This window comes from Neophocaena asiaeorientalis, unplaced genomic scaffold, assembly GCF_003031525.2.
Source record: "Neophocaena asiaeorientalis asiaeorientalis breed wild unplaced genomic scaffold, Neophocaena_asiaeorientalis_V1.1 scaffold364, whole genome shotgun sequence".
In the NCBI taxonomy this organism is placed as follows: Eukaryota; Metazoa; Chordata; class Mammalia; order Artiodactyla; family Phocoenidae; genus Neophocaena; species Neophocaena asiaeorientalis.
In genome coordinates, this window is record NW_020172457.1 from 2043743 (window position 1) to 2070114 (window position 26372).

At 44.9% G+C, this 26372-nt stretch overlaps 1 protein-coding gene across 1 annotated transcript in view; it reads right to left on the reverse strand.

Annotated features, from left to right (window-relative positions):
- Window positions 1-23595: 23595 nt before the first annotated feature.
- The window catches only part of EXOC4 (exocyst complex component 4), a 793839-nt gene continuing 791062 nt past the window's right edge, over window positions 23596-26372 (reverse strand). The window contains exon 18 of the mRNA XM_024737973.1: window positions 23596-25053. Coding sequence (XP_024593741.1) covers window positions 24816-25053 — 238 coding nt within the window. The 3' untranslated portion in view covers window positions 23596-24815. The remainder of the gene's footprint in view (window positions 25054-26372) is intronic.

Here is a 26372-nt window from a genome sequence, read left to right on the forward strand (position 1 = left end):
AGTAAGAGGCCTGCGTACCGCAAAAAACAAACAAACAAAAACCCCGAGACTGTCTCTTCAGGCAGAGAGCATTAACACTATTAACACTATACAAGATGGGACTGACAATAGGGTAGGCACCACTGGGCACCTGATCAGTATTAATTTAATCATCTGTGAGACATAGATACTGGTTAGTTTCCCTTTCTCCCTGTCCCTTCTGTTTCCTTCCAATCTCTGTATCCCTGGAGGGGTTAACTCCTGCAGACAGTATCACCTGGATCCCTTGCCCTCTGTCTTTTAATTGATTTTGCCCAATGGAGGGTAGAGGATAGGGGACAGGCAAGAGAATGGTCAGAATTTCCCTCACACCTGTATCGCTCTGTGACCGTGGTTCCTGTCCGAAGGTCCCTTTTCATGGCTTCAACTAAGGCATTGTTTATATACCATTCAGCCATAGAGCTATGTTTACAGTTTGGGCATAGAAGTAAACCCAGGGGTGGATTACATTAAGCAATAATTTATATCAGAGGCTAACAAGAGATGGCAGAAATCTGGGACTATCCAAGTATTCTATTCCTTTAAATCTTGCTCCTTTAAGTCATCTCTCAAAGGAATCATGTCTTCCCTTGTCTCCTTTCTCTTCTATGCATTTGAATCTAACTGATGGGCAAACTCAATCCACACCAAAGCCTGCCTCAGTTATTGAACTAATCTGATTGGTCTGGAAAGGACCTCTACTATCTAGCTATCTACTTGAATTAAATCATTCTGTAAACTACCCCTAGAATTTTATACCTTAGGGGTGAATCTTAGGCACATGTAGTCAGTATAGCATTTCCCACACCTACCATCTACCATTATTGCTGATTCAATTCATAAGACAATGCTTCTGTACTTACAGATATCCCCAGCTACCTCCGGCCAGCAGGTATCAGGTTTACACCTTGGAAGAGAATAATCAGTGCACTACTTGTGGGATATTTTGTAAACCCAACCTATTCCAAGGATGACAGTCTTCACAACTTACCAGGTTACAAGGCTAATTCTTAGTCCTTTGCCATCTCAAAAATTACCCTTTATGTTAACATTTTAAAGAAATAAATGGATATGGATCATAGTTATAAATATAGGTGGAGAGATCTTCATGCCCAATCAGTTCATACTTATTCAAATAACGACTAGGAAGTTAGGAGACAGGACCTCCAAACTTGATTCCTATCTCCCCATCCAATCATTTCTCAAAGAAGCTAGCAAGTCTTCTTAGACAAACCCTAAACGATATTTTATATTTTCATTATGCTTGTTTTAAAAAATGAAAGTAAAAAGACAAAGTATTTTTCACCCTGGCAATAAACCTGCACAAGCAGAGAATTAGATGTCAGAATCTTTAGTAGCAGCTGCATTATTTAGCTGATGAATAATAGGAATTTGTAGAAGAAGAGGTAGGATTTAAAGTTAAAGCTGAATAACAACTAGGTTTTAGTGTCATTAAAATTCTTCTTTCAGCTGCTACTAATTTTCTTTTTGACCACAGAAGACATTAGTTTTTCTGAGTAAAGAGGAAAAAAATCTATATTGTTTTACAACAGTACCCACTGAAGAGGCTGCCACTGTAGTAAGAGGCAGTCGTTTGAATTGTGTAGACAGGAATAGATGAACAGAAGAGAGGAAGATTGAGAAAGGAAAGAATGTGCTGGGATGCTTGTGAATTTAGAAAGCATGAGCAAACTTAGAATGGAAACAGTAATACTGTTTCTAGTGGTAGGAAAACAGATGAAGGAGAGTAAGAAGAAATAGCACCTGGATCCCTACCTTGACATAGGGGGCATTATTGAGAAAAAGATCAGGTGCTTCGAAAGGGAAGACTGGGGGTGTCATGTGAGGCCAAAGACAAGTCCAGTTAATGAGGAATTACAGTGTGGCTATTGGTTTTAAGCCTTAAGCAAATTCCCATCATTCAGATACTGGTTGGTATTTGGTACTTACTCGGGGAGAAGGACTTGGATTTATAGCATGGTTATGTTTTACCACCCTTCCTTCCCCTCCCCGCCAAAAATGCTGGTCTACTATTCATGTTGCCACGACTATCCACCCACCTAACTCCTGATTAGCAATATTAAATATGGAAATGAAATACATTTCATTGTTAAGCAGGTCCATTAATGTATTAATTGAGAGAAAAAGAGCATAAGCATTTTAATTATGTGACTGACTGTAGAATCTGAGCTGTAATCTGTCAAAATTACAATTCTGAGCTCAACCATTCAAAAACCGAACCATCTAAAGAGAGGAAACACCATAGCATGAGTAATGTGTGGAAATCCCAAAATAGGGACTAGGGTTCCTGCCAAACCTCAATCAAGACTGTTTAAAAAATTGGACATTCTTCTTGAAGGAAGTCTGGTAAACACACAGCTCCTGAAGAAAAGCAGCAAATTGAAGAGAGCTGACTCCATAGCTTTTGATCCACTCTACTAGAATAGAGGAACAAGAACTCCCTCTCAAGGAGCAGCAGTTAAAAAGAGAGTTGCCAAGAGACGCTGAGATAAGAAAGGAATGACTCAGCAAGAAGATGGCAGCCGCCTCAAAATTAAATGTGGGTCAGAGCCTCATTCCTTCCTACCCTTCCTAACGGCTCCTCTGAGGGCAGTTCTGTTAGCTTTGCAGTCATCCCTTAAAGACAAAAGCGAACATTCCACGACCACATCAGAGCATTAAAAGGGGTCACAAGTTAGTTAGCAAATGGCAGTCTCTCTTCAGAATTTACATACTAAACAGAAGCTTCTATTCCTGGAATTTCTCTTAGGGAGACAAGATAAATAAGAAAATGTGCCTATGCTAACCCTTGGTCTAGTAGGAGAAACTTAAGTATAGATGATTCATCAAGATGCGTCAGTTTTTTTTGTTTTTTTTTTTTTTGGCGGTACGCAGGCCTCTCACTGTTGTGGCCTCTCCCGTTGCAGAGCACAGGCTCCAGATGCACAGGCTCCAGACGCGCAGGCTCAGCGGCCATGGCTCACGAGCCCAGCCGCTCCGCGGCATGTGGGATCTTCCCGGACCGGGGCACGAACCCGTGTTCCCTGCATCGGCAGGTGGACTCTCAACCACTGCGTCACCAGGGAAGCCCAAGATGGGTGAGTTTTGTAATACAATGTGAGAGATGCTAATGATGGAGCCATGGACCAAGAGCTAAGGAAAGCAGAGGGGGCTGTGGCTACCTGAGCCCTTTTAGAACCCAGCCATTCTCACTATCGTAGGCTAGTGAACAAGCACCAGTGTCAAATCGAGTGAGGAGAGAAAGGGCATGCCCATGGTTTCCCCTTTGTTTGGGTCCCCTAATTCACTAGACTGATTCTAGATGCCTTCGTTCCTCAGTATTTATGAAAAAATACCTCATTGCCCCTGTTTCTCAGGAGACTCTGTGGAACTGTAAATTATTTCATGTGTTTCCCCTGAAAAATCTAGGATGTCACCCTCCCTAGCAAATTAACAAGTAGCTGGCCCACCCAGTATTGCTACCATTTCTAACACAGCTAAAGGAATTTCACAATAAGGGCACCTGGTATGTGGCAGGCATTATGCTAGGTTCTTTACATACTGTTTCTTAATATTCACAACAATGGGAATTACTATTCCCATTTTACAAACCAGAAGACAGAGTTTAAGAGGTTAGGTGACTTGCTTAAGAGTGAATATGGCCAGTAGGTGGTAGAGCAAAGAACACAAACCTAGGTCTCTGACCCCAAAGCCCATGCTCTTTCTACCACATTCTGTGCATCCCATGGAAAACTGAAGTATAATTAAGTACCAGTGAAATCTCTTAGAGGAAAAAAAGCTGATTAGTTTAACAAGTAGAATTAAAAACTGATACCCAGGTTGGAGCATACCCTATTTGCAGACCTAGCATCTATTACCCCCAACCTCTGCTGCACCCCTCCTTCCTAACAGCACTTCAACCTCCTGCAGGAACCCTGCCTTCCAGAAGCCAAGTGCTGCTTCCAGGAGGCTGGCCCCATCCAGTGGCAGCCCCTGCTGAGGGCCTTGATTCATTTCAGTCAATCAGTGTCCTGTTCCTTGCTGGTGACTGATTTAGGCTGATCACCTGGCACTTGTCTGGCCAATGGTATGTCTCTACTGGAGGGGCTTCTGGGTCTCCCCTAAAAAAAAAATGGTTCAGAGGCAGAGATGGTCTCTTCTTACGTGGACTGGTGACACTCCCATATAGGGCTCTTGGAACTGTGTTAGTATAACATCACCAACCTTTGTAGTGGTGGGATGGGGTCAGACGGAGCCTGGGTTTCCTAAAATGGCCACCTTCTGCCCAGGCCAAGGACCACCTTGTGTCTTTCATTATTTCCCTTGATGACGGAACTCACTCTTGGATGTTTCCAATGGTTAACCTGTTACTTGAGCTATTTAGTGCTTTTTTTTTCCTTTTGGTAGAATCTGGGGCAGTTAATAACTTCCCATTCATTTCTGTTTTGTAATTTAGAGAGCTTTCTCCGTGAAATGCAGAGCAATTTCGCAGAAGCCATAGGAAACTTCTCTCCCTGTGTTCTTTTATAAGATCAAACAGGTATCTGTCAACAAAGGGCAGTCAACTTGGGCTCGAGCTCTTTAATGTGATAATGAGATAATGCCAGGTCTCTGATTTCTCTGGGGCTCTTCAAGGGTCTGCCGACTGCACCCCGCATGTACCTCTTCTCCCAATTTGGTCTCCTCTCAGCGTGCTCCTCTTACTTGTCTCTGTCAAATTCAAATGAATTTCCCAATATTCTCTGTGTTCTTTATGCTCTTAAAACTTTTCACACTACAACTTTATGCTCATAGGGCACCCCAGATTTTTATCCTTAAATTCAATTCCACAAATGCTTATGGAGGACCTACTATGTGCAAAGCACTATGATAAGCACGGTGCAAAATACAGCCTGAGGGAAGTCTCTGCCCTCAGGTAGTGTATACTCCAGTAAGCTCCATAAAATACCTCAAAACTTTAAAAATATTCATTATATGTTGAAATGGTAATATTTTGGACATATTGGGTTAAACAAGATATTTTATTAAAATGTTAAATTTTATTAACATTAATTTCACCTGTTTGTTTTCACCTTTAAATGTGGCTACTAGAAATTAATTACTTGCGGTTCACTGTTGCGTATTGGTTTGATATGATTTCAAATCCACTTGCTTATGACAAAGACCCAAAAAAAAAGTTGTTTTTAGAAGTGGTTTTCAAACTGTGCAACTCAGACTGGAACTTGAACCCACGGTCTTTTAAATGAGATCACACACCTGGTGTCAGGACTTAATGAAGCTCAGTTTCTTGTTGTCTCCTTACAGAAAGAATTCAGTGGGAGACAAAGTGATAGGTAACAAGTGGATTTATTTATAGAGGAACCCACTCCACAGACAGAGTGGGGGCCATCTCAGAGGGCAAGGGGCCCTGAACTATGGGGTGGTTAGTTTTTAGGGGCTGGGTAATTTCACAGGCTAATGAGGAGGAGGATTTTTCCAACTACTTTGGGGAAGGGGCGGAGATTTCCAGGAACTGGGCCACCCCTCACTTTTTGATCTTTGATGTTTGTCCTGGTAACTGTCGTGGCGCTGGTGGGTGTGTCACTTAGCTTATGCTAATATATTACAATGAGCCTATAATGAGGCTCAAGGTCCACTGGAAGTCAAATCTTCTGGCATCTTGGCAGAAGCTGGTTCTAGCTGGTTCTAACCAATATTTGTCATGTCCAATGGCTATGACATTCTTTTAAAGGTTGTGCGCTGCCCCCTTCCCTCCAGTTTCAGTTTTGAAATAAGAATGAAGTAAGCTGTGTCCAGATGTCATCATCTCATCTGTTGTCATTGATAAGCACCCTGAGCTCAGCTGCCCAGGGGCCCCGATGGGGGCTCATCAATCAAAACATGAAAAAGCAAATATGGTGAGGGGACATTTAGATGATAATACCCAGAGTTTGTGAGGACCATCCCAGAGTTTTGGTCTGAGCAAGGCGACTCTTTGCTGACCTAAATAGGTCTCTGAATACCCTTAGGGCCATGGCAAAGGTGACTCTTTTAGTGGCAGTGGCAAAAGTCACGCAACCGCTCTTAGAGATCACCTTGCCCACAAACACCATGGCACCATATTCCCTAGAAACATGCTTGAGCCACAAGGGACTTTGCCCTTTGTGCTGGCAGCTGGACGTCAGCTCTTGGTTGGTCAAGTCATCTCTACCGAGTACCAACTCATATAAAGGTACCTCTTGAACTAAATTTGGACTTTATTCCTTTTGTCTCCCCTTGCCTGGAACAATAGTGTGATTAATCTATCCTTGGATTGGAGTATGTTCTTTCTTTATTGGCTTATTACGAGACATTATCCTGTATACTATTGGCTTGTGAAATTATTATAATTCCTGCAGTGAACCTGTGTTAAGTAAAATATTGGCAAAGACGGGCTTCCCTGGTGGCGCAGTGGTTAAGAATCCACCTGCCAATGCAGGGGACACAGATTCGAGCCCTGGTCTGGGAAGATCCCACATGCCGCGGAGCAACTAAGCCCATGAACCACAACTACTGAGCCTGTGCTCTAGAGCCCGCGAGCCTAGAGCCCGTTCTCCACAACAAGAGAAGCCACCGCAATGAGAAGTCCACGCACCTCAATGAAGAGTAGCTACCACTCAGTGCAACTAGAGAAAGCCTGTGCGCAGCAACAAAGACCCAGCACAGCCAAAAATAAGTAAATAAAAAAAAAAAATATTCGCAAAGACAATCTCAGCCTCTGAGCATAATCTGTCCGCAAAATAAGACACATTATATTTTTATAATGAGGCAATGAGGTAGTGAGTAGTTTGGGTGACACGCCACCATGGGAGCTCTTATCCACTTTTACTTGGCTTCATAAGTTTTGGTGATGAGATCGTATGAGCTCTGTTCACTTTTACCTGCTTAAGTATTCCTGAATACTTAAGCAAAGGCGTTAAGTATGGTCAGGTATGAGTTAAGTATATTCTTCTACCCTTTACTGTTGAACTTAACCAAGGCTTTTCTTACTCTGCTTTAAAGAAAGTACTTTTTCATTCTGGTGCTAAAAGCATCCAAGGGGTCTTCTTCCCAGACGCTCCTTCTTTTGTTTCTTTCTCCTGATGCATCAGTTAAGAATACTTTGATGACCAGAGCTTCCTCTGTCAGAAAGCTCAGTACTCACCAACTAATTAACTCTCCAAAGAAAGCCAAGCTGCTGTGTCTGTCTTTGCTTTCATACTCTCTTGGTGGCTCTACTTCTGCTTCCTCTTTCCTGCTGTGGCCCAAAGAGCAAAGCAGGGAGATCACCCTCAAGGGCTGCAGGGCCTCAGGCTTGAGTTCATGCTTTTGTTTTTCTAGTTGGTAGAGACCTTCCTTGATTAAACAGCTATTAATTTCATTACTTCAGCCTTCCACAGGGAGGGATGACTTTGCTAAAAGCAAGGTTCAAGCAGTTTTTTCCACTAAACGTTTTCTTTGTTAATAGTACTTTAAAGAAAAACAACCCATATTTGAATATATTAGAACAACCTTCAAATGGATTAACACTGTTTTTTTTTTTTTCACATTTCATTTCTTGTATAGTAGAAGTGTTATTTTTCAGCTGGCTTCAAAATTTCAGTTCTCTTATCTAGGTGAATGATGCCGTATTTTCTTCCAAGCTCAACTGGCTCCTGGACTCCTCTGCTTGGGGCCGTCACAGTCACCCCAAAGTCAGTGTGTACAAAGGAACTGAAACCGAACAGGACATGTGGGGCCTTTCTGTCCCCCGTTTCTTGACTCCAGCCTCCACGATCTTTCCGGAGTCCCAAAGGGCAGATTCCAACAGTTGCTAATCCGGGAAGGGAAGGGATGCAAAGAAAAAGGAGGGGCAGACAGAAAACAATAGTGCAGCCTTGGGGCAGGGTCCTGGTTCCACCTCAAGGGATACACATGACAATGTCTTTAAGCCCTTCATAGAATTAAAACCCAGAAAATGGAAGATGTCAGCATTCTCCATACTAGAGAAGACCACCTGGGGCCACACTAAAGGAACCAGAGACGTTCATCAAGAAGATCACCTGAGACCAGATTAAACGAGTACAGCGCCCCCTCCCCCACACACACACCCTAATCTTATCAGCAATCCCACCCTTGAACCCTTGCCGTAAAACTCCTCACCAAACTCCCCTGGGTTGGGACACATACTTTCCGAGTGCAGGAGCCCACTGTGTCCCCCTTTGCCTGGCAAAGCAATAAGGCTATTCTTTTGTACTTCACCCAAAACTCTATCTCCGAGAGTCGAATCGGTACCGGTGTACAGAGGCTGAGCTTTCGGCATCAGAACCCCTCAACTCCCCCCACACTGGAAGGAGTTCCTCACTAAATGTGTAAATGGCACTACTGTCCTCCCAGTCACCAGGCTCAGAATGTTGACAACATTATGGTCAATTCCTCCCTCTCCCTTCCTCTCCACTCACGAACATTTGCCAGGTCAACATAGACTTTTACCTTTTTACTTCATCCCCTCTTCTCTGTTCTGCTGCCACTTGCCTGTGTCAGTCCTTCTTTGCTTCTTTTTCAGATGATCCGCGCAGCTTCTTACCGAGGTTGCTGCTTGCCTCTCATTTCCCTGAGGAGGTGTGGCCAAGTTCATTTTCCCGTGGAGGCTCTGATCAAGTCACTTGGCAGCGTATGACCTGGTTCCCCATGACCTACAGACTAAAGGCAGACGCCTCAAATCACTTCCTGCCCAAGTGGATGTAAAATAAATATAAACACAACATACATCGGCTGAGAAGCAAACTCCCCCAGATAAAAAGTTTCCTGGCATTCCAAACTCTCCATGCCTGACTCTAATATAGCTTCCCCCGCCCCGGCTCCTCTCCAGACTCTTGGTTCCAGTAAAACTGAACTGTAGGATGCTCCAGAGGTGCGAGCACATTCTCAACTGAATAAGCTTGTGCTCTTCTCTCCACCCAAGTTTCTCTTCTCCCATGTCTAAAAATATAGTCCTACAAATCTGTGTTGGTTTGCTAGGGCTGCCATAACAAAGTGCCACAAACTGGGTGGCTTCTTAGAACAACAGAAATTTATTGGGTCACAGCTCTGGAGGCCAGTCCAAAATCAAGGTGTCAGCAGGGCCATGTTACCACTGAAGGCACTAAGGAAGGGTTTGTTCCAGGCCTCTCTCTTAGCTTCTGGTTAAGTTCCTTGGCTTGTGTCAGCATAATTCCAATTTTCATATAGCATCTGTGTGTGTGTGTGTGTGTGTGTACTTTTCTAAATTTCCCCTTCTTTAAGGACACCACTCACATTGGATTAAGGGCTCACCTTACTCCAGTAGTACCTTATCTTAGCTATTTACATCTACAATGACCCTTTTCCAAATAACGTCACATTCTGCCGTACTGGGGGGTTAGGACTTCCTCATATGAATTTTGAGGTGATACGATTCAACCCAAAACATCATACTTATAGCGAAGCTCAGATGTTACCTCCTTATGGGAACATCCTGGATGTACTCTCCAACTCCCTATCCAAGCTTGACATAATCTCTATCCCTCTTTGATGGCCTTTGCCCTAAGTAACCCCTATAACTTTTCTGGGCTATATGACATGAGCACTGGCTTTGCATCTGGTTCAGGTACTTGAATGGGCTCCAAGCTATATTTTGAAGGGAATGTTGACACTGCTTGCAGGGTCTCTAGTTCCCACGTCCATTTCTCATCTCCCTCGGAAGAGGCAAGAGAAGCCTATGTAGTTCAAAGAGGGCTCTCCTTGGCCCTGGGAACCTGCTGTGTGTGATGAGCGGGTGTCCCAGCGGCAATTCCCTGCCATGACAGTTGTCCCCAAAACCAGTGCTGGAGTTTTTTATTTTGGCTGCATTGGGTCTTCGTTGCTGCGCACGGTCTTCCTCTAGTTGCGGCGAGAGGGGGCTACCCTTTGTTGTGGTGTGTGGGCTTCTCATTGCGGTGGCTTCTCTTGTTGCAGAGAACGGGCTCTAGGCACGTGGGCTTCAGTAGTTGTGGCATGTGGGCTCAGTAGTTGTGGCTCACAGGCTCTAGAGCGCAGGCTCAGTAGTTGTGGCGCACGGGCTTAGTTGCTCCGCGGCATGTGGGATCTTCCCGGACCAGGGCTCAAACCCGTGTCCCCTGCATTGGCAGGCGGATTCTTAACCACTGTGCCACCAGGGAAGTCCCAGTGTTGGAGTTCTGAAGACAGTACAAGCTCAAGGCTGTACTTCCAGCTGCTCCCACAAAAAACTGAGCTTGCTCTGAGCCATGCCCGCTTGCCAGCAGCTCTCCCAACCAGAGCAGTTAATTTGCTATTTAAGATGCACATCTTGATTTCTCTCCACAGCCTGCCCAGCCACATTTTGCAGTTTTGATTAGGAGATAGCACCCTGTGTGCAAGAACTGGGTCGGGTCACACCATTTAATAAAGTTATCATGACTGACGTGAGCACTACACAAAAAAGGGAACAGGAGTCACACAGCTGTACTTTGTGGCATGAGGTCATGCAGCTTCCACTTGGGTAGAGACCTTTTTGATGTCACAGGGTGAGGGATTAAGTCATAATTATGTAGATCTAAATTATCTTCTAGCAAACCCACTGGTGCTTCTTCATTAGCATCCCAGCAGGCTTTAATTCCAGCATAAGACTGATCACCCTTCAGCTGCCCGACATCCAGCCTGCAGAATATGTTTGGAATTAAGCAGGGACTTTGGTTGGAAAGAAAATCAGGTGCCGTTTCTCCACTTTTGTCTCAGACTTGATTTTGATGAATAACTGTACAGCCTCCTTTCATGATAGTGCTGGGGATGCATGTTTGCCGGGCTCTACACATTTGACTTCACTGCCCAAGGCTCACAGCACTGGAATCTGAGAATGCAGTAGTTATTAGGACCTTGGATATCCCGGATCACCTGGATTTTCATTGGAAGGCAGTACAATTCCAAGTCAGATTTCTTCCAGAACCTTCTATGACTAAGGTGGCCAACTGATACAATCATGAACATTTTCTAGGCCCAGTCAGACTCAGAATCAGAGCTGTAACATCTTAGTGTCTTTTTCAGGGGCACTGAAATAACCAGGAGGAGAGACTTGGGGATTAGAGGGATCTGCTAGGAACTTGGATGTTTCCATCCCATATCAGGTTGTGGCAGTTGATCCCTGGTCAAAGTGCAGGATGCCTTGGGATTGGTGAGTTGACCCTTGTCTTGTGTCACCCAGGAGCTTGTTTTAGCAAGGATGGCCTATGAGCCAAAACCACTTCCTGCACCTTCCAATTGGGGGAAACCAAGGAGACTGCCTCCCAATGTTAGCAAGATTCAATAGCCTTGTTTTTTTTGCGGTACGCGGGCCTCTCACTGTTGTGGCCTCTCCCGTTGCGGAGCACAGGCTCCGGACACGCAGGCTCAGCGGCCATGGCTCACGGGCCCAGCCGCTCCGCGGCACGTGGGATCTTCCCGGACCAGGACACGAACCCGCGTCCCCTGCATCGGCAGGCGGACTCTCAACCACTGCGCCACCAGGGAAGCCCTCACTAGCCTTGCTTGAGGAGACTTCAAGGTGGTCCCTGGAAGATATGGACAGTGAGATCTGCTTTTCTCCATTCAGGAGGGAGCTAGGCTTTCTCATACTTACCTTAAGGGATCCATTACAAATCAGTTACAGCGCAACACTTTAAGGTGTTACAGATACATTTTTTTCTATCTGTAACAGGGAATATTCTTCAGTTTACCTTAAATTGGGTAACGTTTAGCCCCTAAGAAAAGCACAGAGGAGATGACAGAGTTGGGAGGAACATTCCAGGCCAGTAGATCCTCCAACCAGAATTAGCTAGTAGGCTTAAAAAAGGAACACACTGCCAGGTCCCACTCTACACCTACTGAGTCAACATCTCCAGGGGTTGGGAGTTGGATTTCTTCTTTAAGCTTCTATCAGGCTTAATTTTGATTGCAATCATTTTCCTAATTCTTCTATGTGGTTTCTGGTCTCTGCTTTTTGTTTTTATCTTAGCTTGTTTATGTATGTGTGTCATAATTCCAGAGTGCTTCAAATTCTTTCTGGAAAACAGATGGCAGTGGTAGTGATGGGTGCCAAATTCTAAGTAAAATTGAAAACAGAGGTCATTCACAAAAATCATCTACCCACTGGAGAAGGAAACCACATTCATCACCTATGATAAGTGGCCATCTATCTTTGGTTGAAACCTTTAAGTGACAAGCAGCTCACTACTTTAAAATGTGACCTGTTCCACTGTGGGCTGCTCTCACTGTAGAAAGTTCTTCCCTGTTTTAAAACAAAATTAGCCCCCTGGTAACATTTCTCTAATGACCTCAGTTCTTTTCTTTGATTATTTTAGAGGATTTTTCCTCTCAGCATGTATTAGTTCCTACTTGGGACATAACAAATCATCCCCAAACTTAGCTACTTAAAACAACAATTTGTGTGAGACACACAGTTTCTGAGGGTCAGGAATCCAAGAGCAAATTACCTGGATGGTTCTAGCTCAGGGTCTCTCATGAGTTATTTGGATGTCAGCTGGTAGTATTTACAGTCAGCTCAAGGCTTGACTGGAGCTTCTGCTTTGCTTCCAAGGTGACCCACTCACACGGTTGTTGGCAGGAGGCCTCAGTTCCTTGCCATGTGGCTCTCCCCATGGGGCTGGTTTGAGGGTCCTCATGACGTGGCAGCTGGCTTCCCCCAGAGCAAGTGATCCAAGAGAGCAAGGCAGAGCCTCAGTGTTTATAGGACCTCATATGGTCACACACCATCACTTCTGCCAGTCTACTCAGTAGAACTGAGTTGCTTACTGTAGCCCAACTCAAGGGGAGTGGAATTAAACTCTGCCTCTTTTAGAAAAACAATTTCTCTCTCTTTATTGATGTCCTCTACTTGGTGAGGCATTATTCTTATTCTTCCCTTTAGTTCGTTACACGTGGTTTTCTTTAGTTCTTTGAACATATAGCTGATTGAAAGTCTTTATATAGTTAAGTCCAACATCCAGGCTTCCTCAGGAATAATTTCTATTGACCGCTCCTTTTCCTGTGCGTGGGCCATACCTTCCTGTTTCTCTGTGTGTCTCATAATTTCTTTGTTGAAAAGTGGACACTTTTGTCTTAAAAATAGTTATCGAGATATATACCATAATATTCACACTTTTAATGTGTACGACTTCAATGGATATTAGTACACAGGCATTCATGGGTGATATTGTGGGTTCAGTTGCAGACCACCGCAACAAAGCGAATATAGCAATAGTGAGTCAAACAAAATTTTTGGTTTTCCAGTGCATATAAAAATTATGTGTCTACTATACTATGGTTATTAAGTATGCAATAGCATTACATCTAAAAAATGTACATATCTTAATTAAAAAATACTGCTAAAAAATGCTAACCATCATCTGAGCCTCCAGCCAGTCGTAGCAGTAGCATCAAAGATAATTGATTACAGATCACTATAATAAAATAATGAAAAAATTTGAAGTATTTGAGAATTACCAAAATGCGACACAGAGACATGAAGTGAGCAAATGCAGTTGAAAAAAAATGGCTCCAATAGACTTGTTTGATGCAGGGGTGCCACAAACCTTCAATTTGTAAAAAACGCTGTTATCTGTGAAGAGCAGTAAAGCGAAGCACCATCTTCCTCCTGGATTATATTAGTCTCCCTGTCGTCCACCTTCCAATTCATTATTCATCTTCCCAGGGTAACATTTCTCAAGTCAAAACCTGATCCCACTCTATTGCTTCAAATCCCTTAGTGGTTACCCCGCATTCCTCAGTGTAAACACTAAAAACACATTCATATCTCCTACGAGCCCCCAAGTCCTTCTCCAACCGCATGTCCCCCAAGTCCCCACTAACAGCCATAGCTACTTCTCGTTCCTTCAGTAAGCACGGTGCTGAACTTTTTAAAACCTTCTTAAGCTCCTCTCTTCTCATTCCACAAGGAAAATAATGGGGTTTTTTTTTTGTTGGTGGTTCTTTTTTATGTGGATTTGAGATGCATTTTAGAGAACTTGGCTCCCTTTAAAAGAGCCATTCATTAAGAAAGGGTAGGTTTGGGGACAGGATGAAACTTTCTAATCAGTAAGGTAAGAGCTAATCATGCAAATGAGGGACCTTTGTAGCTTTACTAAGTCAGAGGCTGTAGCTATACATTATTAATAAGCTATGGGCTAGTGGCATGGCCCTAGCTAGTAACAGGATAAGTTAGATGGACTTTAATTTGGGCATGATAAGGGTACAAAGCTCTACACCCCTGGACAGGGAGCCAGTTTGCACCAACAGTAGGGGTTAGGTTTGGGGGGCTCTCTCTACTAGTTCATGGTTCCTAATTGTAGGCGGCTACAGTGGAGCCCTTAGTGGGTCAGAAAAGCACCATATCACTGGGGTTGAGCCCAGCCGTGTTTTCTGTGGACCTAGTTAGTGTCTTTGTGCTCTGAGGCAGGTTGGGACTAAAGCCTGGGTCCTGCCTTGCAAATTCGAGTTTTAGGTCCCAAGGTCATATGGACCACTCAGAGCAAAGCCACGTCCACAATTAGGAAAATGACAATCAGTAGATGTCCTGTTGTGGGGAATTAGAAACTGACACTAATGCAGCATCTGCAGGGCGGGATATTAATGAGGGGCAGGATAGCCCGAGCAGGTGTGGCTCCCTGAGGAATGCTGTTCCTCGAGGCCAGACCCCGGGGCATCCTTCCAGAACCTGTTCTCCAGAGATGGCTGTGGCAAACCTTTTAAGTCCTGCCACCTAAATCTGACCAGTACCAGAAGGTCGGTTAATTACCAAGAGAGGGGCTAGAAGTGAGGGGTGAGATGTGTTCAAGACATGAGCCTGGCTGCTGAGGCTTCATAGGCTTTACCGCCTTCTCATGAATGAATTTAAAAATAAGTAAACCCAGTGCTTGACAGCTGTGGACTTTGGACCCAGTACTTTGGGTCCTCGATCCCCCTTAATTATGGAGAACTATGCCTCCAGATCTGACTAGAAGGTGATTCTGATCCTGCTGTCAAAACGTTGCGTTTGCCTTGAAGTGAACATTCCAATCATGGTGGTGGTCAGAGGGGAGGGACAGAGGGTGGGGACTTTGCTGAACTTACAGAGCGCGTCGAAAGACAACTTTTGTCCTCGCTTGCTAAATGCTGTCTGTGGCCTGCTTACTTTGTAGCATACCACCTGCTAGCAAAGCCATGGGGAGGAGGTACTCTACTTACTTCTTATGGTTGAAGGCTACTAATGTGTACCAAAGGAAGCTGACAAATAGGAATATCAAATTGGTTTAGATCCATGCCATGGCCTGAATGTTTGTGTTCTCCCAAAATTTATATATTAAAATCCCAATCTCTAAGTGATGGTATTAGAAGGGGCTTAGGTCATGAGGGTGGAGCCCTCATAAATAGGCTCAGTGCCCTTATAAAAGAGACCTCACAGAGCTCCCTAGCCCCTTTCACCATGTTAGGACACGGTAAGAAGGTGCCATCCATGAACCAGAAAGTGGGCCATCACTAAACACCAAATCTGCTGGTGCCTTGATCTTGGACGTCAGCAGCCTCCAGAACTGTGAAAACTAAATTTCTGTTATAACCTACCAAGACTCTGGTATTTTAGCAAGTCTCAGCCAGAAGAGACTAAGACAATCAGTCCTCAATCGACGGGTGGAACATGGGGCAAATTACTTAGATACCCTTTCTTGCCTTCTAAACTCTGAGTAGGGTTTGGGACAGTGTGTAACCATCACAGGGGTCTGCTGGGGCATGACCTGCACCACAACTAACTGTATCTAAGAAATAAGGAAAGGTAAATGCAAGAAAATTATAACAGTTAATAAAACTGCAAAACTTAAGGATTTCTATAACCTCTGTGAAAGTACTTTAACATTTGCTATATTGTAGATGAGCGAATTGCAGCTCTTTAAGTGCCAAAAGGCCTAGTACCTTGTGCTTTATTGGTCTCTTAAAACTGGCTGAGTTAACAGCATCTCAGTGTTATGTTTTCTCTTTTCAAATTGCAACTTCGTACCTCCTTCAAAGCCATTAACATTTACTTCCACTGGAACACCAGAGAAATATAAGGAACTCTGCGCTATTGGAGAAGAGGGTAGAAAAACAGAAAATAAATTTTTCTCCCAGTCTTTTTCATGTTTTGGTGAATGCACCTGTTGTTGTCAGAGGATAAAAACTCAATTCTGGGGACTGGCACTGAATGGCACTGCTATGGAAAGCTTCCAAAGAAAAAAGGGTCTGGTCCATTGAGATGATTAGACCTCAGTGAAAATGTAGAGGTTTTAAGCTTTAATAACTGTTAATTATAACAGATACTAATTTTTCCTCTTTATGCATTGAATATAGAAGCTTTCCTATGAATAGTTAGAAACACTGAACTAAGACGTATGTACATGGTGTACTAATATTACAGGAGTGAAAATAAAGGAGGCAGAAAAAGCAAAAGACATAAATAAACTGGGGGCTCCAGGGTCACTCCTTGAGCGAAAAACACATCCCTGTTGCCTCCTTCTCTAGGACAAACGTGCTGACTGAGCACCTGACATTGGCAAAGCACCACCTCTTCTCCCTTGAGCCTCCAAACTTGGCTCCTGTGCCCATCACTCCACTCAAACAGTCCTCTTCGATGTAATAACTTCACTACATCTTTGATGTAATCCTTCATTAAAACTCCCTTGATCTTCCCGTTCTCCTCATCTTTGTTACGTGCATTATTCAGGATAGGCAAGGTTATGATGCAGTAACAAACACTCCCCACATTTCAATGGCTTAAAACAAGAAAGATTCATTTCAGGCTTACATCACATGTCCACTGCAGGTCAAATGGAGCTCTTCATCTTCCTCCCTCTGGGACCCTAGCACACTGAGTGGTCACCATCTGGAACGTTGCTAGATGCTGTGGCAGAGGGGGCAGTGCTGTGGAGGCTTGCACACAGGTAGTTAAATGCTTGGGCTGGGAAGTGACACACCTCTACTCATAATTCATTGGCCACCTAATCTTATGGTTCCAGCCAAACACAAAGGAGCCCGGAAATGCAGTCCTACCATATTCCTAGAAGGTGGAGAACAGGAAACACTGAGAATCTAATTAAAAATATCAGACTTTTATTTCATATGATGCAGTAACAAACCATCCCTCCAAATGCCGCATCCATGTAATCCCAAGAGATTCAGAGATCCCACATATCCACTGACTCCCAGCAAGGTCTGGAACAAATTAAAGAACATCCAATGTGCTGGGCCTCCTCGCTGACTCGTTTTCCCTCTTGACTAGTTTTCATAACTATACTCTGCTGATCCTTCTTATATTTCTGAGAGTTTTCTTTTTTGCATAATTTTCTTTGCTTCCTTCCAAACTGTAGCATTTGTCAAAATGTACCCCTTCACCTCAAGTCCCCCCGTCACTACCCTAACTCTCTACACTTTCTTCAAGACCGTAGTCCAGTTCCTACCCCTCCATGAAGTTGTATCCGGCTAACAGTAGTCTATAATATTATTTTTTTCTGAATTCCTCAAGTACTTAGCCTAAACCACATAATGAACTTTCAGCACCACGCTGGCTTGCAGTATTCCGTAGTTGAGTCCTGTCTGTTGCCCTGTTCTTTCCATGTGACGGTCATGTGTTTGAAGGCAGGGCCTTGCCTTCTACTCCTTTGCGTGGCAGCCTAACAGGGTGGGGGCACATTTGGGCTCTAAATGCAGGCTCTCTGGAACTGGCAGTCAAAAGACCTGGGTGCTGGTCCTGCCTCAGTCACTAAGCGTCTCTACTCTGTTCCTTAGAACTCCTCCCCTGACCCCTCAGAAAACTGAGATGGTTGGGATGCAAGCTCTCCAAAGTTCTGTCCAGGTCTTATGAATCCACTACTGGGCAAGTTACTGAGAAATCAGTTGACATCATCTCCTCATCCCCAACTAGAATGACTACTCCCTCCCTCTGCTGCCCTATGGGAAGGTTATCTGGAGCCTGTTCCTGGAGCTCAGCAGGGCAAAAAAGAAGAGGGAAAGGGGTGGAACTCCCTCAAGCAGGCTATTGTTTTGAAAGGTCTAAGCCTTGGGAAAGGACCTTGTATCTCCCAGTGGCAGAAAGGAGAAGAGATTTTGGCATTGGGAAGAGAGAGGGGAGAATTGTCCAACCTGGAATGTTGAATCCCCCAAAGCTGAGTAGAGAGACGGGGGCCGTAGATTCCATGGTGGCTCCAACCTGAGCCCAGCTCAGTGCCTCCCAGTGGGCAGGACGTGGGTGGGGCTGACGGTGGGGGGATCACGCGTGGAGGCTGGTCACTGCAGCCTCGGAACACTGGAGGGGACCTCCACATTCGGAGCTGCGGCACCTGAGGGCAGCTGGCATCCAGACCAGCAGTGACGAAGAGATCAGGACACAGTGATGACCATATTGTCTTCATGGAAGCCTCCCCTTCCCCGCCCCCAGGAAGAAACCACAAAAAATTACTGAAGTTGGACTTCTGCTAAGAATAGTAAGTGAGAGCTCAGAGCCGGATTTGACTTTTAAAAGTGACCCTTTTCTCACCTCGATTTCACAGACCAATTTGTGAACTTAGAGATCCAGGATCCGACATCCCTCAGCATAGGTGGGCAGAGCGACACACAGCAAAGTCAAAGCCCAGGCAGACCGTTTCCTCCGTTAAGGTCCTGGTCCCTAAACGGTACTGGAGCCTTCAGAGTTTAATGAGATGCGCATAATACTTTGGTGGGCAATCAGATGCAAACTCACTAATAGCTGTTGATAAAAAGGAAGCAGGCTTGAGAACCAGACACCAAAGGCAGTTGTCCTGTGTGGGAGAGGGGGCTGAAACAGTGGAGTAACAAAATCAGGAATGACTGTTGGCGGGTGGGAGGGTGGCTCTTCAGGCTTCCAAATCCTGGGCTCCTCCCGGCAAAACCAAGGCCTTTCTAAAAACAGGGCCTGTCAGGGTGGCTGTACTCGTATGCCACATCAACAGGGCAGGTTTTCTAGATACTGAGTCAATAGCACCTCAAAGAAACAGACAAGATAATATTATTATTAGAATAGTATTTATCATGTATATGTAACACTTATTGTGTGCCAGGTATTGAACACCCTCTTTTACTTTACAGAGCAACAGTGTTGGATAGGAGCTGTTATTGTTATTATTATCCCAGTTCACAGATGAGGAAACTGAGGCTTGGGGGCATTTAATAACTTGTACAATAGCAAACCACTTGTAAAAGGCCGAGGTGACCTTCTGAGCCAAGGTAGAGCAGATTCTAAAATCTGAGCGTTTAGCTCTCACCCTCCCGGTCACTCCATCACTTGGCCGAGGTGTGGGTCCTCTCCCATCTCCAGCTGGCTGGGCTCAGCCCCTGCGCCAAATGTTTTTGTTTCCAAGAGTTATGTTGATGTACTGGCCACAGAGGTGGCCTCAGGCAGTGGGGGGCTGAGGAGAAGCAGGGGAGAGAGACAGGTAGCCCCAAATTCAGTCCAGGAATGTGGCTCCCTCTAGGGGCCACAGGAGAGGACAGAGCAAATGGAGGTGTCAAACTACCAGAAAATGTCACTTGGAACTCAAATACAGCACGTGAAGTACCCTCCCTTTGCTACAAGGGATGAGGGGTTCTGGCTCAGGATAGAGAATAGAGGGGTTCCAAACACGGACTCTGGCATCAGCATCTGTCTGGGGTCAAGTCCTTAATCTAAGTCTGTGTTTCCTCACCTCTGTAAAGTAGGGATGACCATACTACCTACCTCATAGGATTATTTTGAGGATTAAATGGAAGTACGCGTTAAAGCATTCAGCACGGCACCTGACACATATTCAGTCTTCAATAAGTTGTATCTAAAATAACATAATAGCAACCATAAAATAAAAATGGTAACAAAAAACAGGTACTAAGGGTTTCCTGCTCTCTCACAGTAAATAAATCCTCGTGAAAGAGAACTCAGCTTGGTAGTAATTAAATACGTTTGGGATGGGGAGATTGCCCATTTTTCTCCTCCTAGAGTATCTATTTGCAAAGTCAGCAGGAATCTGAGGCCACATTTCTAAATGAGATCGAGTATAATGGGAACTCCACTCACCCGACAGCACCTGACTTTATTTCTTTTCACTTGTATGTACATAAATAAACTGTATATACATGAATAAAATACATGTGCTGCTTTTACAGCTCATTGCGTTCTCTCTCGGGTTCCTAGGGACCCCCGCTCCAGGTGTGTGAACGTTCTTGGTGATATTTTTAATTACAGACATAAGTCTGTGGCCCAGGTATGTGAAAGCAAGTCCTCAAATCAGGCACATTTCCCTTTGAAAGAAACTTCCAGCTCAGTTCCAGGGGCTTCTGCATCTCTTGATAATTAACTCTGTCTCATTACACCCTCCGCCCAGTTGGAATAGGCCAAGCTGTTTTCAGATGTGAAGCTGTGGTCGGTTTCCCTCTACACCTCCTCAAGATTCCAGGCAGGTCTTGAGCCTCAGCCAAATTAGGACAACCACCTCCAGCTGTGTACATCTCATTACAACTTCCATCTCAGGAAGAATCTTGGCTGTATTTCACATCTGGTCATCCGCTTATTAATTATGTACTTCTTAGAACAACTGTGCCTAATTAGGACAGAGTGGAGACCTTTGCTGAGCCCAGTCATTCTTTGTTTTCTTGTTCTCGGTATCTCATTTCACTCCCTCCAAATTATGCCCAGTTTGTTTTCCATCCCTGCCACATTAAGACAATTGCTCTCAGGTATGTGTATTACAGCACACGCTCTGCTTTTCAAAGCTCCTTGTTTTCACATCCTGCTAGAAGGACGGCCACTTCGCTGGTTTTCTCATTGCGTTTGTCTCCAATGGAGTGAGTCTAGCTTGTGCTTGTGGGACCCTGGTTACCCTCTGTTGTTTACTGTGAATTTTCTGTGCCCTGGTCCTGGGGAAGCAGCCACAGCTACGTCTCAGAGCAAGAATCCTGAACGCAATGGCATTGGTACATTCATGGAAGCTGTGAAGCGGGAATCCATTTGTTCCATCAACTTCCACGCTCTTTGCTGGTTAAGGAGGGAAGAATGAATAGTGAGATACAGCCCAGGGCTTCCGGAAAGGCAAAGCTCAGAGAGAGTAGAAGAGGGTTGGGCTGAAGATTTCAGTCCTCAGTCCTACCAGATGTCTTCCTAAATGAAAGGGGAGCCTTGGGATATATGGACTCTGACAAGGGCAAGATCAGAGTGGAAGTACCAGCGCCATGTCACAAGGGACTGTCTCTTTTGCTTGCCATTGCATGAATCCGTATCAGGATTTGTTATTGCTGTAACCGGCAATCATATCCTTTTGACAATGAATGCCTTAGCGCTAAGACATTCGTGGATATGACTTGACAGTAAGAATGATCAGGCTTTGGTTGCCAGTTCACCTTGGCTGTATTTGAGGTTTTCTTCTCAAGCTATCTGAAGCATAAATTAATGACTGTCAGGCTGAGAAAACATTCAGGCAAGAACGATGTCCTGGAGAGAGGCTGGGGCTTCTGTGAGTGAGGTCACTCTGCCCAGGGCTGTAATTCCAGGTGGAGAGTCCCGGCCAGATCGTGCATGACAGGCTGTCTCAAGGGTCTGGGCTGTGGGAGCTTAGGCCCGGTCCTACCACTGAAGTTGAGCTGATTTGCCTACTCAGAAATGAACTTGTCTTTCAGAGCCTGGAAGCAGGGGTCCTCTTCGGCCAAGGGCTGCACAAGGAACGTATATCCTTGTTCCTCATCTAATCAGCAGAGATGTAATCACGTGTGAGAGGGAAAAAGTTCTACTTGGGCAATACGACTAAAAACACCTCATTGTGAAGTAGGAATAAAAACACTGTACAAGAACAAAAGTCCCTGAGAGAAACTAACCATAGCACAGGTGTAAATGAGGGCTCATGGGGTGAACGGTACAATATTATCCAGAGTATTGTTTACAGATTAAGAGGTGTACTGATAAGTGATAATAAGATAATCGAAAGTAAGAAAACACGGCAGAAGAAGAAACCACTGTCAGCAGGCAGTTCTGGGAACACGATTTACCAAAATCTATCAAGAGTTGGATCCTATCCTTTGAATGAGTACCTCTTCTTCAAGGAATTTATTCTAAAGGAGGCTGAGTTGGGAGAGACTCCTTTCATATTTTCCAATCCCTTGAAAGAAAGTAGTACTGGCGACATGGTTGTGGGACAGCATGCCAAGTACCAGAGAGTAGATGACAGTGACGGTAAGAGAAGGAAGCTCTCTCTGGGGCTGTTCTTGCTTGTGGAGCTGGTTCTCTGATGACTGGGCTGGATCTCACCTCAGGGTCCTCCTTCCTCGTGCTCTTGTCTGTTCTCCACCTCCAGACCCTTCCTCATGAGCCCTCTCCATGGTGCTGACAGTGGTATAGACAGTCACCCACGCATGTCCATCCCATTTGTCGCTTTGTAGAAGAGCGAGATAACGGTTTGCTTTGGCTTAGTGCCCTTTCTGGGGAGGCCTATTTTATTGGCCTTTTTAGCTGCAAAAGCACATTTATGGAGCGGTCTTCATGGCTGGAAACGAACTCTTGTGGCTACATATCAAGTGTCAGTTGATGCTGGACCCCGCCCTTGGCAGACCCTGGCTCTCTTTAGTGATGTCCGGTCATGGCTGTGAACGGCACAAAAGCAGTCTCACAAAACATCCCCAAAGTAGGACCACAACAAGTCGAAATCTTCACTGTGTCCCAGAAGGGGGTAGGTCTTGAGGTAGCTGTGCCATCTCCATGTGCATCCATGTGACCATCTACCGAGTGTGTCACTGGCTATCCTTGACCTGTTGAAGAATAATGACTGATGCACCATCTTGCATAGAAATTCAGGACAAAGAACCCTAGATCGCTTTTTCTGTGCAGAATTGACCTTTTTCAATCTTATCATCGTTGTAAGCAAAGCAGGGATTTCACTTTTCTAAGCGCTCCCCCGAAGCAGCTCATGTGGTCATTTGTCTGCCGGTTCCCAGTGTGTTTGGCATTCTACTCTGTCCAAACCCATGTCCCTTCCCACATCCAATCAAATGACCCTAAGCACTCCCTCATCCCACCCTGGCTCTTCTGGCCTCCCTATAACCACTCCAAGGTTCTTTGTCTAGAGTGGACAGGAAGGGGAAGAAAAGGCACAGGGGCTCTGTGGGCAGGCCACGGCCACTAAGGGGAGGCTTGCAAACCACAGTGATCAGCTCTGATCTCCCCCCGTCTCCCTCTTCCCACCTGCACTTCTCGGGGAGACTACTTCCAGTGATGCTGTTTAGGGGCAGTACATTTTTCCATGGTCGTCTCCCATATAGATTCAACTTCTCCCCAATTGGGCATCTGAAGCTACGCAGATTTACAACATTCCTTCCAGAATCTCCTGGAAGACCATCTTCCAGCTGCCTGTTGAGTTCCCTTCACAGACGCCCCACTGGCCTGATTTCTAACCCAGCCCCGAGTGCACATCTCTTACGATTTTGGTTAGAGTCCGGTTCCCATCCCGTCTTAGAGGTAGGTAATAAGGGTGTCCTCATTACTGAGGATCTGCCCCCCTGCCCAGCAGCATTTGGTACATGTTAGGCTCTCAGGGAATGTTTGCTGAATAAATACAAGAAAAACAATACTCAACATTTAAGCTTCTCAAACCATTTTTTAATTTTCTGCTTTTCCCAACAAGACCTAAGTTGTACAAACAGGTGTAAAATTCTGAACCATCAGGGCATAAGGTATGACCTCATGTGGTCCAAGTTCTTTCCACTCTCCTTTCCACATGTTTTCAAGTTGTGTCCCGGTCAGGACATTGCTTTCTTCTGTGATATATGAGCCATAGGCAGGAAGAGGGCTTGGGGATATGGGGACAGTGGGGAAGGCGAGTGTGCCAGGAGCAGCGAGCTCCCACACCAGCCCGAGCGCAGCCTCAGCTGGTGGGTGCACAGAGGAGGAATGTCACGGCTGTTCCGGCTTCCTTTCACTCAGCTGGCAGGCCTGGGCTACTTTCTAAGATGAGAAAGACCTAGGGGCTCCCAAGGAGAGTAAGCATTGAAGAATCATTCACACCCAGACAATGTTTCAAGTGAGATAAAAAAATTCTCTAACCATCATTTTCTCTTGGAGAACAGAGGAGAAAAATCAAGAAGAGGGTTGAATCGCCTTTCCTTCCTTCATTTTCGTCATTAATTTGATGGTGCTTGGTTTTGATACAGCAGAAAAAAAAAAAAAAGGCATCAAACCAACCTATCACCTGGGTCCAGGCTACTGCATACAAAACTCTCCCAAGGATTGAGATAAAAGGATTTTTTCTCCCAATCCCTGAAGAGGTCCTGTTTCAGTCAGGGAAATTTGTTGAAAACTGCAGGCAGCTGAGAAGCCATTGGCAATAGAGACAGAAAGCAATGCACATACACTTATCGAACTGTAAACTGACAAGGCCAAGACAGTAAAAATCCTACTGTTTATGTAATAGAACCCTATTAAGTGATTTTAGGGAGGGACTAGAACTTAGGAACAATCCACTTACCAAAGATTGCTGGGTATTAGTCATTCATGCATTCATTTTTGGCAGAGTTCAGTTTGACACAACCTTCCACCCCATCCCACCCTAGGCCCTTTGGAATTGACTGCATCAAAGTAAATGTTCAATCCAAACATTCTGTACTGCGAAGTCCCTTTACAGTTTATATGAAAAACCAAAACTAAAGAGAAAAGAACCCTTACAACTTCTCTCCACTCAAGCATCAGTGCAGAGGAAACTAAGTCAGCTCAGAATATACAAAATAACATACCAAAGAAAGGAGTATGACCAAGGAAACAAAATGACCAGTCCCCCGTCCCCTCCCGTGGTGCACCCCCATTACACCGTAGTTATTTTCTTATCCTTGGTGGCTTGCTTGATGGCTGCCTGCTCGCAGATGATCTCCTTGAGCCGCTGCAGCCGCGTGTTCTGGGTGGTCTGGTCTCCCACCCCCGTCTGGCTGCGGTGCAGCAATGTCAGGGCATGGATGTACTCCAGCTCTGTGTACTTCACGCCCTGGTCCACTACCAGGTTCAGGAGTTCATCGGCCGTGTTGTACAGCATCTCGTAGTACTGCCTGAGAAAGCAAGACACAACACTGCTCACTGGCTCCGTGGTCAGCAATCTATGTGGTTTCAGTGGTGATGAATGTGCTATTTATAAACTACTTAGTTTATCTATTCAATAAACATTTATTGATCACTAGACATTGTTCTAAGCCCTATGAATGTAACGGAGAACAAGACAGACGTGATCTCCATCCTCTTGGAGCTCATTTCATGAGAAGTCTAAATGAAGACCCAGGGAGACCTGTCATCAAGGTCTCAGTTCACTCAAGACTTTCTCCTAATTTTGCATTTGCCTCAGGAGATCAAAAGAAAGAGAAGTTGGCGTACAGAAGCAAGAGAGAGAAATATGCATCTGGCGGGCATTGCTAGAAGTTTCTGTCCCATTCAATCCCTCATTCATTGACTCATTCATTGGAGGCTCTGTGAAATATATGGTTTTCTCCATAAAGTGGGATAATAATCGTATCTCTGAAGTTACAGTACCTCTTAGGTTGTTGGGAGAATTAGTTAATCCATATAAAGTACTTAGAATGGTGCCTGACCCAATTCTACCTGCTCCATAAACATTAACTATTATTACTGGAAATATATTTATAATAATGTATTAATAATAATGTAATAATAATAATAGTAGCATATAATGATGAGCAAGACACAGCCCCTTTCCTCAGATAGTTCAGAGACAAGTAGAAAAAGGTAATGAAAAGCACAGAAAACTGCTAGCAAAGTTAATTTCCATGTCCTGTGTCATGTAACCCTCACTACACCTAGGGAGCTATTACTCCTTTTTCTCAGATAGGAAAACTGAAGCCCAGGGAAGTTATAGGACTTGCCCAGTGTCACAAAGACATTTGTGGCTGTGACAGGATGAACCCAGGCTTCTGGCTCTTAAGTCCAACAAACTCTTCCTCACGGACAAAGACGAGAATGTCCCAAGCGCCCGGACTGAGGTATCAATGGTGTGAATTTCCAGCAGAGGAAGGAGGAATCACACTACGTTGAAGGGAGGTGAAGGATCAAGGAAGACTTCAAATGGGGTAGGAGACTGTCAGGCAGTGCTTCCAGGAAGGAAATTCTAGATTAAAGGAAAAGAAAAGAGATGAGCAAAGGCAGGGAAGAGTAATCTGGTTAGCCTGGGGAGTGCAGCTGAATAGCGGAGAGTCAGGGGAAAAGGCAGTGAAGGACAGAGGTAGAGAGTCTAACATCAGGATAGATAAGTCAAGAAAGCACCCCCCATCTGGGGCCCCAAGTTCTGCCGAGAACAGAGGCACCATTCCAAGTTGTGCTTCCGGAAGGTTAATGTGACAGCAGTATGTAGGATGGTCTG